The 20,970-nt window shown below is 44.8% G+C and overlaps 1 protein-coding gene across 3 annotated transcripts; it reads right to left on the reverse strand.

Annotated features, from left to right (window-relative positions):
* Nucleotides 1-3,400: 3,400 nt before the first annotated feature.
* On the reverse strand, nt 3,401-20,313 carry mapk7 (mitogen-activated protein kinase 7). Of its 3 annotated transcripts, none has more exons than XM_084323329.1 (7): nt 20,227-20,313; nt 16,866-17,130; nt 16,027-16,192; nt 12,799-14,309; nt 11,615-12,684; nt 9,899-10,032; nt 3,401-4,151 (listed from the first exon to the last, which is right to left on the reverse strand). In XM_084323329.1, exons 2-7 carry the CDS (start codon nt 17,080-17,082, stop codon nt 4,004-4,006), a joined length of 3,246 nt encoding a protein of 1,081 aa, XP_084179455.1. In that variant the 5' UTR covers nt 17,083-17,130; nt 20,227-20,313; the 3' UTR covers nt 3,401-4,003. The 3 variants fall into 3 exon arrangements, 2 of the variants coding, with proteins under 2 accessions (XP_084179455.1, XP_084179456.1); XM_084323330.1 differs by having other exon boundaries at nt 4,015-4,151; nt 9,852-10,032; XR_014620167.1 differs by having other exon boundaries at nt 4,068-4,151; nt 9,798-10,032.
* Between the last annotated feature and the right edge of the window lie 657 nt (nt 20,314-20,970).

Consider the following 20,970-nt stretch of genomic DNA (forward strand, 5'->3'; position numbering starts at 1 on the left):
ATTCCGCCGAAGACGCCGTAACTCGTCTTTGATGTCAATATTTCAAAAAATCTGTCATCGAAATCATATTTCCTTTCTGGAGCCCTGAGATGTACTGGTGAGCTCCACTCAACTAACGGTTTGAGAGCGCCATCTGGTGGCCGATCGGCCAAGAGGGAGGGGCGCGCCAAACAGGAAGTGCCCATCCATATGTGCTCCGGGCACTCGCGATCGGTAGCCGGACTCCATCTCAACACACTGGATGATCAATCGCTCGCCCCAACTCAATAAACAACGTTATTTGGACGTATATATTGTATTATACAACCTGGAAATGGTTCATCAGGATCAACATCCCATAATCGAAAACGGTCTACTCCACGCTAATCGTCCAACGGCGCGAGGAACATACGGTAAGATTCAGCGTTATTTTCTAACCTATTCCATATAAACTGCTATGATGAACATATGACCCACTCTGGATGAATCATCTAACGCTGCCCACGGAATTATAAACGATCCCCCACCCATCCGGTCATCATCAGATCATACGTAGATCATTCTAGAAGTACCTCCAGTTGAAATTTCTCATCTCGCGCCGATCGCTACCAAACTGTATTTCATCATCAATATAATGCATTTAGGGCTATAAATCACGTTCTGAAGAAAGCTGCAGAAAACGATAAAAACATACTTATACTTTAGACCATATTTTAGTATGAATATGTGAATGAAAAAGTTTAACGTTGCTACACCCTGAACAATACATATAGGACATTGAATGGGCCATAATAATGGCAATGTAGCAATATAATTTAAAAAGTTATAGCCCTGCAAAGAAGGGGAACTTCTCCATAGACAAATGGAGCTGGCGAGTGATGGTAAATTATGAATTTAACCATGGCGATCAAAGTGTTAAAAACTAACATAGTCAAAGAAATGCTTTTGAAATGTAAAATAGACCTAAAATGCTGATGATAAATCATATTCAGCCTATGGATTTACTTTATCCTATAATGCACGTCATAGCTACCTGACGGAGAATGCGTCCCAGCTACGACTATAGGTACTACGACTATGCTTGCACCTCATGGTACCAAAGCACCTCAAAGGCGCTAAAAACAAAATTACAAACATCTCAAAACAAACTGGTCAGACTACTGCTTGACCTTACTCCTAGAACCCACCTCACCCCTGCCCACTTTGACAACCTAGGATGGCTTAGAGTAGACGACAGAGTACAGCAACTTGCAATGGGCCTGGTCTACAAGATACACTACACGACCAAGGTACCCATGTACATGTCAAAATACTTCCCAAAGGTCAGTGAATACCATGACCACAACACCAGAGGGAGCTCCACAAATCATGTTAAACCCAGATTTGGCTCAAACAAGGGACTAAACACGTTTTGCAATTATGCCACATCAATGTGGAACACCCTACCAAAAGCTGTAAAGGAATGTGAATCACTACCCACTTTCAAAAACACTCAAAAAAAACACCTACGGGAGACTGCAATTCGAAACTGGCCCCTGTAAATGTCCTAACAACCCCCTCCAATGTACAGTAAATTACCAAGTATGGTCTTGTCAATATTCCAATGTACAGTTGTTTGTACAGTTGTACAGTGTCCCCCACCCACCCCTCATACCCAACCTCCCCCCCTCACTCCTACCCCACCCAACCACCTCCAATGTACAGTCCCCCCCCCCCACCTACCCAATCCAATGTACAGTTTCTACATAAAATGTATATACTTTTTTTTTCTGGACTCTTTTGGTATCACAAATAGTACTGTATTTGCAAATCTGGTATGTCATAAATGTATAGATGTAGCAGTACTGTCTATCTGTATGTCATGTATGTCATATGTTACGATGAATTGAAAATGGGGGACACTGATGTAAACAAGACGAAAGTCTTTCTCTGGTCTGCATCCCCTTAACAATTGTATGTATTGAGCTGTACTGTGCTGTACCCATTCTGCAATCTGTTAATAAAGTTTTCAATCAATCAGCTCGCTGCCCACCTCCGATGCCGACAGGATAACAAGGCTAGCATATTTGTCTTGCATATTTGCACAAATGTATAGACTTGATCCGTCACTACAAGGTGAAAACGCAACCATCCTGTCGTTCAATGATAAAATACAAGTGTTCACGAGGAAACTCGAGTGCTGGAGTAGAAATGGGCCGGATTTATGTTTCCAGAGCTTGATGGATTTATGGAGGAAAATTAACAGTGAACACAGTGAAGATGTCTATATCTCACCTCCGAGCCCTTCTTGAACGTTTTAAAAAGTATTTCCTGAGGAAATCTAGCGACCGAACCTTAAAAACTGTTTCAGTCCAAGCCGCTGACTGAGTTCTGGATTTCAATTGGGGGGGAATAAGCACAGCTATCCGCCATTTGGATCTACCTACCTATGTGAAAAAACACTCTGTACCGACGTGTAAAAAAAAAAAAAAAAGTACAGATCACGTCTGAATGTGGAGGATGATCTGAGTCGCTGTCTCCAAAATTAAACCCAGACTGGACTTATTGAGCCTAGTGCCCATCCATCTCATTAGGCGAGTTCAACATTAGTATTCTAAATGAAACGCGCTATATGTATTCATTTTATGGTTGTTTGATTATTTTGTGTAGTTGTGCGTGTTAAAAGCCTCCAATGCATATTAGTGCGTGTGAACGTTTGCATGTTTCAACCACCTATAATAATGGGGGTCGCGGCTCTCTGACATCGTTATTTCGGGGGTCGCGGCCTGAAAACTTTGGGAACCCCTGATCTACACATACATGTATTTATATATTACATAAGCGCATACAGTACATATCCTCATTAAGTATCTATTAATTCGTATCAATTAGATACTCTTTGGGCTTGTTTTTATCTACATATTCTGAAAGAGTTGAGTTAAGCCTACTGCCAGCAGGCACATTTAAAGAAATATAATTGATTGATTGGGGTAATGAGGCACTTAAAATTAGCCTATACATTTTCCCAACACTTACGCATTTAGACCGTTAGAAAAATCATGGTTTCGTTGATCAACTCTTCCCCCTTTTGAAGTAGGACGGCCACACGCAATTATCCTGATTACTGAAGTCTGGTTCGAATTAACGAGATTGTTTGAGCGCGAATCAGCCTTTGAGAAACTGAGAGCCTGACTTCAATCATTGGGTTAATTTAAGATGGCTAATATGACTTTTGATCGGCTTAGTTGAACCACGTACGAGGAACGGGGCTCCTGAACTGACCTGCATGCTCAAATAAACAATAATAATGATGGACATAAACATGGAGGACACTGAAGTCAGTTGATGGTCTCATTTATAAGTTGAATGCAGTGGAGGCCAGAAGATTAAAACAAAATCAGACTTGTATCTGATTCAGGACCACATATGAAAGTGGCCCAAATCAGAATTGAAAAGATCAGATTCCATGTGATTTGCATTGCCTGCAGCCTGAAATGAACCTTTATCTACCGTTACCTGAGCTGGAAGACCCATGTTATGATGCCATGCTGCCACTAGAGGGCAGAACCATGTTATGACGCCATGCTGCCACTAGAGGCCACTGTTTCTGCATTGTTCCCCCCATTCTTTTTTTCTGTGATGTATTTAACAGTAATCTTCCACAGCCTGACTTATTGTCTATTATAACCACAATCAGAGACTAGTTGAGATCCAGTTTGTTTATTAAATGGTAGAAAAGACTTGGAGTTACAAAAGGTGCAACGACTACTGATGTTTGATCCACCTTTCCTCTACTTCATGCTAGAAAACTCAGTGTCAAAAATCCAAGTTTGTTCCGCTGCCTTTTTATTCCAGGAGGGGGGGCTGGTGGGTCAGTTGTCAGGAGGGATGGTATCAGAGAGGATCATGGGAGAACCCAGCTGTAACTCCTGCTGAAGGGGGGGGGGGCTGGTGGGTCAGTTGTCAGGAGGGATGGTGTCAGAGAGGATCATGGGAGAACCCAGCTGTAACTCCTGCTGAAGGGGGGGGGGGGGGGGCTGGTGGGTCAGTTGTCAGGCGGGATGGTATCAGAGAGGATCATGGGAGAACCCAGCTGTAACTCCTGCTGAAGGGACTCCAAGTCGGCTTGCGTCATCCGGTGAACCTCCAGCCAATCAGATAAGAGGGAGGCAGAGAGGGGGGCGGAGTCGTAACTGATGGAGAGAGAGAATAAATAGTTTTAGGGTGGTGCCTTTTATAGTTTATTTATTTAACCAGGTCAGTTAACATTCTTATTTACAATGACTGTCTGGTGAGAGGACAAAGGGACCTCTCCAAGGGTAACAGGGAAACTAACTAAATAGAAAAGACAGACGATACATACATCACAGAGACAGACAATACATCAGAGACCGACGATACATACATCACAGAGGTAAGAGACAGATGATACATACATCACAGAGGTAAGAGACAGATGATACATACATCACAGAGGTAAGGGCCATAATTAAAACACACCCCAAACAAATAAAATTACATGCCATGTAATACATGAAGCAGAACAGACTAATTACAGTCAAAAGGCTGACATTTCCAAATCAGAATAGGACGGGTTTCTCAATAGTCCACTGAGCAGGTTAACATTTGTCTAGACTCAAACATTCTGCAGTGGTTTGGGAATGTCTTCATTGAGCCAAGAACATAAAACCTGCTCTATAGGCCTGTTCACTGTATACAAACATACCGTGTTCGAGCCAACTTAGTCACGTGACTAAGTTGCCTCCTACCTGCGCGAGCTGCTGCGCTAAAACAGTACGACGGGGCTCTATGGAGAAACCATGACACTCCCCTGACTAAAAGTATAATGTAGCTCTATGGAGAAACCATGACACTCCCCTGACTAAAAGTATAATGTAGCTCTATGGAGAAACCATGACACTCCCCTGACTAAAAGTATAATGTAGCTCTATGGAGAAACCATGACACTCCCCTGACTAAAAGTATAATGTAGCTCTATGGAGAAACCATGACACTCCCCTGACTAAAAGTATAATGTAGCTCTATGGAGAAACCATGGCACTCTCCTAACTAAAAGTATAATGGAGCTCTATGGAGAAACCATGGCACTCCCCTGACTAAAAGTATAATGGAGCTCTATGGAGAAACCATGGCACTCCCCTGACTAAAAGTATAATGGAGCTCTATGGAGAAACCATGGCACTCCCCTGACTAAAAGTATAATGGAGCTCTATGGAGAAACCATGGCACTCCCCTGACTAAAAGTTGTTTCAAACGAAACGGCTGGATGTAATTTTGCCAAATAAGCAGCATGGCTGTGAGTGTGAGTCTTTCCCCTTTTACATATCTAGCTTTGGCATGGATTGATTGTTTAGATCGTTAGCATGGCTAACAAACGTGAATATATTGTAGTCTGCCCCATTGTTCTGACCAGGATTAGGTTCCTTTTGCCCCCTTGATGCGCAGCACACACTGAGGCTACGTTTAGACGGAGAGAGTCTGAACAGAAACCGCAAAAGTCGTCTTGCGGTCTCACTTTTAATTTTGCGTTTAGACTAGCGTTTTGGGATGGAATTCTCCGTGCAGACGAGGCTGTAACGACTCGAGACGACTGAGCCCGCTGTCACACGATTGGCGCATATGTCACATGACGTGCTGTGAAGACCCGCCCTACTCTGCCTCTGATTCGCAGACTGTGGGTGGGGAATGTGATTGGACCAAAGCAGAGTCACTCACAGACAGTGGGTCCAGTCACGCCGCGGGACAGATTCTTGTGTATTTAAAAGTACTGCCAATGTAGCCTTCAGGTGATCGCCATGGATAGAATCAGACATGCTTTGTTTACACTTCTAGGCTACTGGCGCATGCCTGTGATGTAAGCAGTACGCGCGACGAGAGCCTTGACAACCCTTTCGTCATCGTTTTATGCGGTTTGACAGTTTAGATGATAGCGCAAAGGTTTATCGTTTCTAGGAGGTTGTCTCACCTTTTTGTGGTTTCACCCCGTAAAAACGCTGTTTCCGTATAAACGAAAGGCACATCCGAAAAAATATTTTTGCGGATTCACCTGCTAGCGTTTCCGTCTAAACAGGGCCTGAGTCTGACGTGGACAGAGAACAGGTCTATATACATATATAAAGGGTTCATACAATCTTGGGAAAACCTGGAAAAAAGTCATGGAATTTTATGCTCGTGTTTTTCAGGCCTCGACATGTAAATAAATAAATACTGCATGAACAAACATATTTTGGATAGTAAAGAAAATTATGTATATAAAAGTGCTTTTAAAGAAATAATTTACACATTTGTTTCCAGACCTGAGGAAGTTAAATCAGGTCAAACAAAAAGAAAAATCTGTATTTTAACATAAATGTTGACAAGTCGTAACACAATAGCTACGTGTCCTGAAATGAGATGTTCATGTAAAAGACTAAAATAAGTAGGGGCCGTATCAGAAAGAGATGCATGATTTCCCCAAGAGAAAAATGTAATTGGTATAACTAACTGAAAGCCATTTAGTTATTTTATTAAATCATTTTCTTTGGGCTTTTTGTATTTTTCACCGATCCCAATTTAGTCGTTATGCCAATTCCCTTCCTGGTCGTTGCACACATTGCGCAGCTGTTGGCCTGGAGAGGGTGTAGAACTACCACATGCCTCCTCCGCTACACGTGGAGTCACCAGCCGCTTCTTTTCACCTGACAGCGAGGAGTTTCACTGGGGGAACGTAACGCGTGCAGAGGTTCACGCTATTTCTCCCAGATCCCCTCCCTGCTGAACAGACCGACCAGTAGGAGTCACTGTTTACAATGACCAGGACACATACCACACCCGCTTCCCACCCGCCAACACGGCCAATTGTGCTAGTAGGGACGACTGACCAAGCCGGAGGTACCGCCGACAGCTGGATTAGAACCCAGAGTCTCTGCGGTGGTAGGCAAGTGCTTAGTCCACTGCGCTACCCAGCCGCCCTAGCCATTTACTTTTGAGTATTCTAAGAGTCACATTTAGGACAGCCCTTTCAGATAATTAAGACGACTCTTAAATGGACAGTTTATATCTTTTGACAAAGTATGAAATACTGTAGTACACTAATATAGTTTAAAACCTTTTTGTTACCAGACCTCTGTGTTGTGATGTTAAAACCTTTTTGTTACCAGACCAAGTCAGATAATTGCTATGCATCAATTTAACATCACAACACAGAGGTCTGGTAACAAAAAGGTTTTAACTATCACAGCACAGTTCTCTCAGACCGACGTGCGATAAACCACTTTGATTCTTGAAGCAGCCAGTGTTTTATTCTGCACAGACACTATCCAGCTGGCTAGTTTCATGTTATCATCATGCAGCACAAGTACAGTACAACAAAGAGGTTTGGCATCCAACCAGAGTGCAAATGTAACAGTAAAGTGCAACAGTAATATGTACAGGTGATTAAACTGGGTATATACTGAGTAATAGTGCTAATCAGATGTATGTACAGAGTTGTAGTATTAATATGTACAGTGATACAGGTATAAAGACACTATGGTAGTAAGTCCTACTGGCCAGCAGCGTAACTAGTAAGAGTAGGTCAGGGATATGTACAGATATAGATATAGTAACTAGTAAGAGTAGGTAAGGGATATGTACAGATATAGATATAGTAACTAGTAAGAGTAGGTAAGGGATATGTACAGATATAGATATAGTAACTAGTAAGAGTAGGTAAGGGATATGTACAGATATAGTATCTACAGATATGTAAAAAGCATTATATGCAGGTATGTACAGACAGATGTGGATAGATATATATATATAGTAAATACAGCATTAGTGTAAATGCTATCATACAGAGTTATATGCAGGTGTCTATAGAATGATTATATGCAGGTATGTTCAGACAGCTATGTGTATATATATATATACACATTATATATATATATATAAATGTGGTAAATATCATGCTATCATACAGAGTTATATGGGTAGACTATAGTATGAGGTAGGTAGTTATGATTACAGTGTAGGGTAGTTGTAGACAGTGAAAGCAGTAAGCAGGTATAAGTTGAGTTTAGGCAACAGAGTATATTGCTTTGGTCTGAGAAGAATCAAGCATTGGAAACACATGAGGACCTTGTTGTTACTGGACCTCGAGTGGACCCGTCTGGCTAGCTCCTCCTGAACCTGGCCAGCTCTTTCTGAACCTGGTTAGCTCCTTCTCAACCTGGCGAGTGAACCTGGCTAGTGAACCTGGCTAGCTACTCCTGAACCTGGCTAGCTCTTTCTGAATCTGGCTAGCTCTTTCTGAATCTGGCTAGCTCCTCCTGAACCTGGCTAGCTCCTTCTGAACCTGGCCAGCTCTTTCTGAACCTGGCTAGCTCCTTCTGAACCTGGCTAGCTCCTTCTGAACCTGGCTAGTGAACCTGGCTAGTGAACCTGGCTAGCTCCTCCTGAACCTGGCTAGCTCCTCCTGAACCTGGCTAGCTCCTCCTGAACCTGGCTAGCTCCTTCTGAACGTGGCTAGCTCCTCCTGAATCTGGCTAGCTCCTTCTTTTTTTTTTTTTTTATCAATTTTCTTTTTCTCCAACATGAAACAAAACATATCACAAACAATACAATAATAATACATAAAAAGACTTCCCAAGACAATAACTTAACACCACATGACAAGACAATAACTGATACAGACTGTACAGTGATCATCCTACATGGACACTCGCTCGTCCCCGCCCCCCCCCCCCCCCCGCTCACCCAAGGACCTCAACATGAGTCACACTCACATTACATTATTCAGTCAAAAAAAATTCAAAACAAATCAAAACAAATTCCCAAACTTATATGCGTTCTTTTAACTTTGCCACTGCAGCCAACCAAATTGCGATATTAGATTCCTTAACCCCTACAACACGTGCCGTGGATATCTCCAAATAGATCACATCAAGGTAGGCGAGAAACCATACCTTCGGGCAGAGTTTGTCTGGGTGAAACCAACGTGAGGCAATAAAAAATTTTGCGGCTGTGAGGCCGGCCAAAATGAGTCTTTTCACCATAGAGGTCGGTAATTGAGAGAGATCATTCAATAACAATACAGAAGGAGATACAGGTATGGTTAATGAGAAAATGTCCGAGAGCTGATATGTAACATTTTCCCAGAAACTCACAACAGGGGGGCATTCCAAGTACATATGCATAAATGTACCTGTGGCGCCGTTTGGACACAAGGTAGTAGGTACATAAAGAGTCAGGTCTGAGACCCATTGAATTCAATCGTCTAGGGGTTAAATAAGTCCTGTGAATAAAATTTAGGTGAATCTGTTGGTGATCTGGGTTGTGTGAGGATAACTGAACATTTTCCCAGACTGCATCCCAATCAAAATCTACATCCAACTCCGGGACCTTCTGAACGTGGCTAGCTCCTCCTGAACCTGGCTAGCTCCTTCTGAATCTGGCTAGCTCCTTCTGAATCTGGCTAGCTCCTTCTGAACGTGGCTAGCTCCTCCTGAACCTGGCTAGCAGCTCCTTCTGAATCTGGCTAGCTCCTTCTGAACCTGGCTAGCTCCTTCTGAATCTGGCTAGCTCCTTCTGAATCTGGCTAGCTCCTTCTGAACGTGGCTAGCTCCTTCTGAAACTGGCTAGTGAACCTGGCTAGTGAACCTGGCTAGTGAACCAGACTAGTGAACCTAACTAGCTCCTTCTGAACCTGGCTAGTGAACCTGACTAGTGAACCTAACTAGCTCCTTCTGAACCTGGCTAGTGAACCTGACTAGCTCCTTCTGAACCTGGCTAGTGAACCTGGTTAGTGAACCTGGCTAGCTCCTGTGTTGGAGGTCAGTGAGACTGGCTGATGGCCTCACCTGTCTCCGAGGTCAGAGTGTTGGAGGTCAGTGAGAGACTGGTTGAGGCCTCACCTGTCTCTGAGGTCAGAGGTCAGTGAGAGACTGGTTGAGGGCCTCACCTGTCTCTGAGGTCAGAGTGTTGGAGGTCAGTGAGAGACTGGTTGAGGAGGTCGTCCAGGTCGAAGCCCACACCGTACCCGGCCCCGCTGCCCTTCGGAGTGACCGAGAACACCGGCGGCAGAACGTCCTCCACCTGATAAAAGAAACCGGCGACCGCCAGGTGAACCACGGATCTCTGAACGTCCTTCAAGGTTAACTCATTGAACGCCGACCACGGGTATAGTCGGGTTAACTCGCCATCGCTTGAACGCCAATCACGAGTATAGTCGGGTTTTAATCGTTATTTCTTTTATTAGCGATATCCATTCATTTTCATCTATCCAACCTGATGTTATCGTTGGGAATGGGTCTGAGCTCGCAACAGGGCAAATACCGCCGCCTATCGTCTCACGGATGGTATTGCACATCATTGGATTGGATTGGCTGGGGATGTGCATCAAGAAAAAAAGTCCGGTCCGGGTTTTGCTTCTCGGGCATGCAGTATCGGTGTACCACGTTGACTGGGGGCGTGGATTATGTGTTTTGGACTATAACGTTGGATCAATGGACGCGATCGATATTTGGAATTGCGATCAGGAATTGGATTAATCTTTTTGCAGAACATCTGATGTGAGGTAAGGAATTTATGTTACGAATCTTGGGTTAATCAGGGCGGCTAGGTGGTGTAGTGGGCAAGGCACTCGCCACCAGTGTGGAGACGCTAGGATTCGCGTGTTCGAATCCAGCTCTCCACATTGTTTTCAGTTTAGCTGGTCGTCCGCAGTAATACACATTGGCCGTATTACGGGGAGGGAAAACTGAAGGGTGGGGATCGAACGTTGTGAACAAGCGACTCCTACAAGTCGGTTGGTGCGCCTGCGCAGTAGAATCAGGAAGTGTCGGGGGCAGCGTGAGCCTCCCACGCGTTACTCCTCGACACTGAAAGATCGAGCTGCGCAGGTGAAAAGATGCGACTGCTGTTACCTCAAGTACCGGAGGGGACTTGTGCTATGTATGACTTAGTCCACATTGCAGCCGGCTTGTGGGAGGCAAGAAACAGCGTTCGTGACAGGGGAGGGTTGAATTGGATGATACGAAATTGGGATGGGAGAAAAATATAGAAAAATGGGAGAAAAAGTGGATCAAAAAAAAAAACGAATCTTGGGTTAATCAGATGTTCCTTTCACCGCCATCGGAGTGTGTGTGTGCGTGCCGTTGGCGCTGAGCAAGGCACGATAAGCGATTTTTCAGCCCGCTTTTGTATCGTGCATAAGGACACATATACTATCGATAATCTAGCGTTTATTTGAAAACTATTCATAAATCAGCCGAAAAATGAATACGTGTTTTGTGTATTCCACTAAAGGGCTATTATCGCGTCTTTCTCTGGAATTACTAGAAATCTCCAAAACTATACTCGTATTCAAAACGGTATAAAACAGAAATGTACAGAGGAAAAAACAATCCATTTTTTACATGTTGACTGCAAGCAAGTCATTGATAAGGTGTATTAGACCCATAGCCATAATTTAAGATATATTTTAAGCACTCGCAAATTTCCCCGTCCTCCCATTGATTAAAGCGCTGGCGTACAAGCGCTAATTTGGTCATATCCGGCTGGCGCTGAATGAGTTAAACTTGATATGGGGATATTTTTTGTTACAGGTCGAAACAAATGAAAAGAAAAACTAGATAAGACAATAAAAAGGAAGGATGGCAGGAAACATGAAACACACCTGTGACTTGGAGAGCTGCAGTGTCACTGTGTGGATGTCGGAGGTGAGAGACGGCCCCGGCTGCCCCGTGTCCGTGAAGCCCAGGCTGGGCTGAGAGGGGGCCCCCAAGCCCCCGCAGAGGAGGTTGGTGGTCTGGGCTCCAGGCTTCTCTCCTACAGAGGGACACAGCTTCTCCATGAGCCCGGACCCCGTCGTCGCTAGATTAAGGTGAGAGTGGAGATGATTTTGTCCCCCTATGCCCATACTTCCGTTGGTGTCTCTAGTGTTTAGCGTGGGGGCTTTGGTCAAGAAGCTCTCCAGGGGAAGCAGCTGTGGCTGGGGGTTCGGCTGGTTTTGCGGGTGGAGCTGGGACTGAAGGAAGCTAGTAGGCGGGGGTTGAGGTGATCTATTAGGTGGTTGTGGTTGCTGAGATGTTCTTGCTTGAACCTGCTGCCCACTCCAATTCCCCAGACAGTTGAAACCACTTTGCGCCCCACTGTCACCCTGTGGTTTGAGTGTGTTGCTATCCATTCCTCCACCTATGGCCACTACTCCTATTTCTGCCGCTTTTGTCTGGCTGATGGGGAACAACAGCGACCCCTGCTGGGTGCTGGGAGGCTGGAACAAGCCAGAAAGGACAGCTTTCTCCTGCGAGATCAACTGTTCGTGACTCTTCACACTCTTCCCAGCCTCCTTTTCTGTTTTTATGCCCACTGCTGCTCGGGTGGCATCACTCAACCCCCCGCTGTGGTTCACATTACAGTCCTTGGCCTTTGCTCCGTCATTATTAGGAGCCAGCGATTTGTCATGACAATTGTCCATCATCTTTTTCCAGCGTTCCAATAGGGTCTTGTCATCGTCACTCAAGACAACCCCGCCCAAAGAGTCCCCATGCTTGCCCTCTCTTCTGTCCCTTTCTTTCATCTTCTTCTCTCGCTCCCTCGCTCGCTCCTGCCTCTTCCTTCTCTTCTCCTCCCTTTCCCGCTGACGCTCCTGGGCTGTGATTGGTCGACGTTCTGAGAGGGAAGACAGAGAGGATGACATACTTCCTCCTGTTCCAGTATCCATCCCATGTGCTGAAAAGCCTCCATCTGCAATGACAACAATGACAACAGTGACAGTGAGGTATTCCGGCCACCAAATCCTAAATGGCTACGTACACATAAAGCCTCAGTATAAAAAGGAGCACAACATGTTCAACTTACCGCCTCTGGCTTTGTTTCTGAGAGCTGATTTCAACAGGGCTGCTTTAAGTGCTGCTTTAGTGTCCTCTGAAATGGCTCCCTCTTTTCTGGTTCCCTCTCCCACACCTGGTGGGACCCTGGTGCCTTTGGACAGCGACTGAGAGAGGGACTGAGATAGCAACTGTGCCTGGGCCTGGGAGAGAGAAAGAGACGGCACAGTGGTGGGGAGGGACGCCATGATCTGTGCCGACGTTGAAGACATGGAAGGGGGCGCTGCGGTCCGGGCCTGCAGCCGAGCAGCCTGGCCGTCGGACAGCTGCTTCTCCTTGGAGCAGTCCCCCATCGCTTCAGATGGAGCGTCTTGGCTAGAGACCGGCGTTGTTAAGTCTATAGTCTCCGGCTGACCACTATCGGAGTTGGCACTGGGCATGTCCACATCCTGGCAACTGTCGGTCTTCGTGAGGAGAGGCAAGGAGTGAATCCCGTGGGAGGGAACTTCTAAACCGGACGTGGACCTCTTGGTAAAAGGTGGCATTTGATGTGTAAATGTCTGGCTTGCTTCTGCCGGTTTGTGGATCCGTTGTTGCTGCTGAGGTTTAGCCTCCGTCGTCTGCTGCTGCTGCTGAATCTGCGTTGCTTGCGACAGTCGTTTCATGGAAGCCAGTGCGTTCTCCGTCAGGTTACTCGAGCTCGGGCTGCCCCCACCGTTCACCCTCAACAAGGGTCTGAACTGCAGCCTCTGACGGGTGCCTTGTTTCTTTTTATGAAAGTCCTGGATCTCCATCAGAATGGCCTCTTTGATTTGTTCCTTGTTCATCGGTACCTTGTCAAATTCAAAGTCAAAGGCCGGGACGCAAATGGGCTCATCGTCCGGGTCGTGGTACTTGGACAGGTAAGGATGCTCCAGCGCTTGTGTCACAGTGATGCGCTCGCGGGGGTCAAAGCGCAGCATCGCCCCCAGCAGGTCCAGTGCGTCTCGCTCCGCTTGTGGGTACAGTTTACCCAGCGGCACCGGGGGCCGCGTGGGAAGACTCTGGACGTAGGAGCGCACCCTGTCGGCCCCGATGGCCCCGATCAGACCCTCGGGAGGAGTGCCCAACACCGACAGGATGAGGTGGAGCTGGTGGACATAGTGCTTCCCGGGAAAGAGCTGCTTGCGCCCCAGCATCTCGGCGAAGATGCAGCCCACGGACCACAGGTCGATGGCCAGGCTGTAGTGATGCAGGGACAGCATGAGCTCCGGCGCGCGGTACCACCGCGTGGCCACGTACTCGGTCATGAAGGAGTGCGTGTCCTCTGGGTGCGAGCTGAGGCCCCTCGCCATGCCGAAGTCGCCGATCTTCAGCTCGCAGTTCTCGTTGACCAGCAGGTTGGAGGGTTTGAGGTCGCGGTGGATCACGTTGGCCGAGTGCACGTACTTGAGGCCGCGGAGCAGCTGGTACAGGAAGTAGCGAGTGTGCTCGGCGGTCAGGGGCTGGCGTGAGTGGATGATCTGGTGGAGGTCGCTCTCCATCAGGTCCAGAACAACGTACCTGCAGACGGAGGAGAAACGGAGATGAGACCGTAGGAACGTGGTAGAATTCACACATTCTTTTTTTGGGGGGGGGGGGGGGGGGGCAATGGCCACTAGAAAAATTGTTTGGTTCACAACTGGTATAAAAGAAACAGAATGAGAAAGAAAGTAAAAAATTAATAAGAGAAAAAAATATTAAAAAAAATAAACATCACATAATACAACATAACAGTCAGGCGCTGGGTGTACCTGGAGAGTTGTATCTCTATTAGGGGTGGAACGTTCACAAAATCGATGGTTCGGTTCGTATCACGGTTTTAGGTTTCAGTATACTTTTTTTTTTTTTTTTTGTTTTTACACTCCAAAAATACCATACATCAACATAAGATATATAGCCTAAAAATTATCCAACTTTTCAGTTATTCTCAAGGACGTATGTAGTCATGCAAAAACTGAAAGAATGAGGCCATTTGACATCAGGCACATTATTTTGACAGTGACAGTTAGAGCTAGGAGAGATTTTGGTACAGCAAGAGGGGAGGCATTGCTGATTTAAACATGCTTCTCATTTATTTGGTAAAAAAAAGGTTTACCTTTAATAATGTTTGGCACACAAAGACAGAACCGACTGAAAAATATAGGCAACATTTGTCAAAGTATTAACTCGTCAATATACCCCCCTTCCCCACTAATCGAACTGGTGTTGTGGAGTCACTTCTCTGAGCGTTTCCACGGTTAGCTTGCGGCTAACATTAGTTACGTTATATAACCGAACAATACACACATGCCCCGAATGCGTACCGTTCGGTACGACCTCCACGGTTCAGGGCATGTGTGTATTGTTCGGTACACGGTTCAAATGCGTACCGTTCCACCCCTAATCTCTATCCTTTTTACATTTAGCAGAAGTCGGATCGTGTGTGTTCGACAGTCCATTTTGTCCAGATCCGGTAGAACTTCTTCTGCTGAATTTTTATTGAGAATGACATCTTTTCCATTATGTATATATCATGAGTTACGTCTACCCATTAGTCTACTGTGGGTGCCTCTGGTTGTAACCATCTTCTTGTGATAGCTTTCTTGCTTGCTATCGGAAGCATCATTATCAATTTCTTATCATTGAGGTCCCATTTTTCGTAGGATATGTTTCCTAGGTATATGGTGTCGAATTCAAAGGGGATGTCAATCTCAAAAATGGCTTCTAAGTTCCTGTGTATCTCTTGCCAGTATGGTATCAGAGTTTGGCATTCCCAGAATATATGTGAATGATTAGCTTAATTTAGTCCACAGGATCTCCAGCATCCGTTGCCGGTCCGCTGATGTCTTTTCTGCGATGGGGTGATAAAAAACCTTACTTGGTTCTTCCAGCCAAATTCCCTCCAGTTGTTGGACCCTGTTGTTTCCCATTGTTGTGTACATAATCAATCCCAGACCTCTCCTGAGATTTGACATATTACATTCTTTTTCCCGTTTCTCCTTTATGGATGGATGTAAGTATGTATTATGGATGTAAGTATATGTTATGGATGTATATGTTATGTGTATATGTTATGTATATGTTATGGATGTATGCAAGTATGTGTTATGGATGGATGTAAGTATATGTTATGGATGTAAGGGTTATGGATGTAAGTATGTGTTATGGATTTAAGTATGTGTGATGGGTGTAAGTACGTGTGATGGGTGTAAGTGCGTGTGATGGGTGTAAGTACGTGTTCTGGGTTAGGGTTACGTACACAGACTTAAAGGAGGAGTGAGGCAGGCTCGGCTGCAGGATGTCTTTGATGGCGATGATGTTGTCGTGTTTGAAGTGCTTCAGGATCTTCAGTTCTCTCAGAGTGCGCTTGGCGTTTGTCAAAACCTCAAAAGCGTTAGAAATCTTCTTTATCGCCACCTGCTGGCCTGCGGAAGCAGATGGAGACAGAATGATTCACGTAACAGCAGAGGAATTTAACACATCGTTGACAGCGTCAACTAAACTGGAAATTCAAGACCGATTTGGTTAAAAAAAATAAAAACAATGCTTGTTTATTTTGTACATAATCTCCACATCCAAAGACTAAACCGTTTCACACATTCATTTAGTTTGACAGTTCATTTAATTGGATTCAATGTCCCTGATGACATCACTGGTGGCCATATTCAAACTAATTTACTGTCAAACTAAATGAATGTGTGCAAAATCCTTTCGTTTTTGGAGGTGTGAGATTATGTGCAAAATAGATCAGCTGTTTTGGCGAAGTGCCCAGTTTCATTCCAGTACAGTCCAGTTAAACCAGTTTCATTCCAGTACAGTCCAGTTAAACTAAACCAGTTTCATTCCAGTACAGTCCAGTTAAACCAGTTTCATTCCAGTACAGTCCAGTTAAACCAGTTTCACTCCAGTACAGTCCAGTTAAACCAGTTTCACTCCAGTACAGTCCAGTTAAACCAGTTTCACTCCAGTACAGTCCAGTTAAACCAGTTTCATTCCAGTACAGTCCGGTAAAACCGTTTCACTCTAGTCCAGTCCAGTTAAACCCTAACCCTACAACATGGCGGGACATAATGGACGCTGTCCCTGCAGACGCCTCACCGTTGTCCCGCCTCCTGGCAGAGGAGACCACGCCGTACGCCCCGGTCCCGATGGTCTCGATGACGTCGTACTCCTCGCCGACCTCGAAGGTCACGTCCAGAGAGTGGGCCTTCAGCAGAGCCAGGTTCTTGGCCACAGTGCTGAGGTCTGGGCCCCCTGCCCCCCCGCAGCTCTTGTTCTCTCCGTCTGCGACGGCGACCGGGCTCTGGGTCGACATGGCAACCGGTTTTGGAGGCTTCGCCCTCAACCCCCTCCTTGGTGGCTACTGGAGGGAACAGCGAGGGAATGTTAGGATCACGTGACAGTGACAAGATATTTTATATTCTAAATCCACTGTATATTTGTATAGTACTTCTTACGTTTAGTACTGTATTTTATTCATATTACTTTTTAAATAATGTATTTTATGGTTTGTATTTTTGCACAATCCAGGCAGGCATGGTCACCTACATTTCACTGCATGTCGCGTGTCTGTACTGTATGTGACAAATAAAACTCTGGAATCTTGAATCACACAAGAGTAAAGCAGGGTCACATTTATATTTACCACGTATACTGTATACATTATATCCATATCTGTCTGTACATTGATTGATTGAAAACTTTATTTAACAGATTGCAGAATGGGTACAATACAGTATGGCTCAATACACACAATTGTTTAGGGGATGCAGACCAGAGAAAGACTTTCGTCTTGTTTACATCAGGGTCCCCCATTTTCAATTCATCGTACCATACCATCTGTATGTCCCTATCCTATGTCATAAATGTCTTGATGAATTGAAATTGGGGGACCCTGATGTAAACAAGACGAAAGTCTTTCTCTGGTCTTAACAATTGTGTGTATTGAGCCGTACTGTATTCTCCACTTGCACAACCTGAAAGTAGGCACTTCCGGCTGACTTCCGGTTGCGAATGGTACTTCCTGTCCCATCCAAATACATTGGTTTTAGCTACTTTTCTCCCCTTATTTAAACAACTTTGTCGTCACAGAGAGGCAATGAAACATTTGTATTATTATAGTATAGAATGTATTTAATAAGCAAACGTTTGTCAGCAGGGTTTTTGGGCTGTATTTCATGTAAAAACGTTCACTGTTAGTTTACTTGCTCACGCTAATTAAGGCTAATGCTGGCTAACAGAAGCTAGCGCAAGAAACGACGCTGCAAAGTATTGTTTATAGTGCATTTCTTGCCACCTTATAGCATTTGTACATTTGTATGACAGTCTATAATGCTCCCGTGAGGTTTTTCCGAACGTTTTGGTAATGATTTTCACTATAAAATCATATTTCTAAATGACAGGAAGTTGATAAACTGGCCGGAATAGCTTTGAGCTAACGATCTTTGCCGATGCATTCCATTCTAAACGTAACGTTAGTTGTTCAAAACATTACCCGTCTATATAATTTGTTCCTCAACGTTATATAGACGTGTCATGTTTTGTAAACTAACGTTATGTTTAGAATGGAATGAATACATGGGTCAGGAAAGATAGTTAGCTCAAAGCTAATCCGGAAGGGCAGCTAACAGTAGCTACTGTCTGTAACTGTGATGCATTTTCTGTTTGCAGTCCAATGTTCACCAAAACACACACCCACACACGTTATAATTTGTTCCTCAACGTTATATAGACAGGTCATGTTTTGTAAACTAACGTTATGTTTAGAATGGAATGAATACATGGGTCGGGAAAGATAGTTAGCTCAAAGCTAATCCGGAAGGGCAGCTAACAGTAGCTACTGTCTGTAACTGTGATGCATTTTCTGTTTGCAGTCCAATGTTCACCAAAACACACACCCACACACTTATAATTTGTTCCTCAACGTTATATAGACAGGTCATGTTTTGTAAACTAACGTTATGTTTAGAATGGAATGAATACATGGGTCGGGAAAGATAGTTAGCTCAAAGCTAATCCGGCCTGTTTAACCACTAGCTTCTGTTAGCTAATGAAGGCTAATGCTGGCTGAGCAAGGAAACTAACAGTAAACGTTTTTACATGAAATACAGCCCAAAAACCCTGCTGACAAACGTTTGCTTATTAAATACATTCTATACTATAATAATACAAACGTTTGCCTCTCTGTGACGACAAAGTTGTTTAAATAAGGGGAGAAAAGTAGCTAAAACCAATGTATTTGGATGGGACAGGAAGTACCATTCGCAACCGGAAGTCAGCCGGAAGTGCCTACTTTCAGGTTGTGCAAGTGGAGAATTGTACCCATTCTGCAATCTGTTAATAAGGTTTCCATTCAATCAATGTACAGAGGGAGCTCCACAAATCATGTCAAACAAGGGACTAAACACGTTTCGCAATTATGCCACATCAATGTGGAACGCCCTACCCAAAGCTGTAAAGGAATGTGAATCACTACCCACTTTCAAAAACACTCTCAAAGAACACCTACGGGAGACTGCAATTCGAAACTGGCCCCTACAAATGTCCTAACCCAGTTGTACAGTAAATGACCAAGTATGGCTTTGTCAGTATTCCAATGTAGTGTCCCCCCCCCCCTCCAATGTACAGCCCCCACCCACCCAACCTCCCCCAATGTACAGTTTCTACGTCAATACACTCTTTTTCTGGACACTTTTTGTATCACAAACAGTACTGTATTTGCTAATCTGATGTCATAAATGTATAGATGTAGCAGTACTGTCTATCTGTATGTCATGTATGTCATATGTTATGAATTGAAAATGGGGGACCCTGATGTAAACAAGACGAAAGTCTTTCTCTGGTCTGCATCCCCTTAACAATTGTATGTATTGAGCCGTACTGTACCCATTCTGCAATCTGTTAATAAACTTTTCAATCAATCAATCACAGACAGATATGGATATATGTATAAGTATATGTGGTAAATATAAATGTATATACAGCACTATTGTACATGCTATCATAGAGTTATATGGGTAGACTATATTGTATATGTATTAAAGTAGGCTACAACCCTGGTATTGTTGCACATGTGATAATAACAGACGCAGTCCTAAATCAAACATGACTGATCTTAGACTGTTGTCAAGAGGCCTCGTCTGACTGGCATCTCCCCGGAACCCGGTGCCACAGTATAAAACCACCAGGGTTTCATTTGGTGAAAGACAGTAAATATGAACAACAGGCAACATAACTCCTAGTGACCAGGTGTCTGAGGAGTTAAAACACCGTGACGCGGGGATCTGATTCAGAATAAAAAGCCTGTGCCAGGCAGGCAGTCCTCACAGCGGGAGGCTAAGCTACCTGGACGCTTTCTAGGAACGCCTTAAAGAAAACGCCGTTCTTCTCTCTCCGAAATAAGCATCACATTCACATCACATAGACACGGTTATAGACAGGGTTAAAGACACGCGTTCACCTCTTTAAGTCAATAGCGTCAGTAGATAGATGTCAGTCCTGCGACGGAATGACCGTTTCTTGTTTGTGCGACTGCTGACTTCCTCGCAGCTAACCCTGCTGCTGTTCCGGGTTGCCGTTTTGACCGGCGCGTCTCTCGACCAACCGCGTGCGCTCTTTCGAGAGGCAGAGCCAATGGGAGACGATAGCGTCGGCAAAGGCGGGGACTATGCTCGAGTCTGCTTGTGATGAGTTTTTTTTTTGGGTGGCGCCTACCTGGGATGGGGGGGGGGTGGGGCCGTCATGCCAATGTTGGTTTTATTTATTTGATGACATGACGAGGGGAACGATCCACAATAACTCACAATGACACTTGACGTCCACTTAAGACTATTTATCTTAGAGCCTCATGATGATTACATTAGATTCAAATGTATTGTCATCATGCAGCACAAGTACAGAACTTTTGGTTTTGATAGTTCATCATCAGTGAGCTGGATGCAATCCTACCTGGAGGGGGGAGAACAGATGGTGGAGGTGAACGGTACACTGCTTGACTACCTAGGATGGCTTAGAGTAGACAACAGAGTACAGCGACTTGCAATGGGCCTGGTCTACAAGATACACTACACGACTAAGGTACCCAAGGCATGTACATGTCAAAATACTTCCCAAAGGTCAGTGAATACCACGGCCACAACACCAGAGGGAGCTCCAATCATGTTAAACCCAGATTCGGCTCAAACAAGGGACTAAACACGTTTCA

This window comes from Notolepis coatsorum (assembly GCF_963971535.1).
Source record: "Notolepis coatsorum genome assembly, chromosome: 10".
Classification (NCBI taxonomy): domain Eukaryota; kingdom Metazoa; phylum Chordata; class Actinopteri; order Aulopiformes; family Paralepididae; genus Notolepis; species Notolepis coatsorum.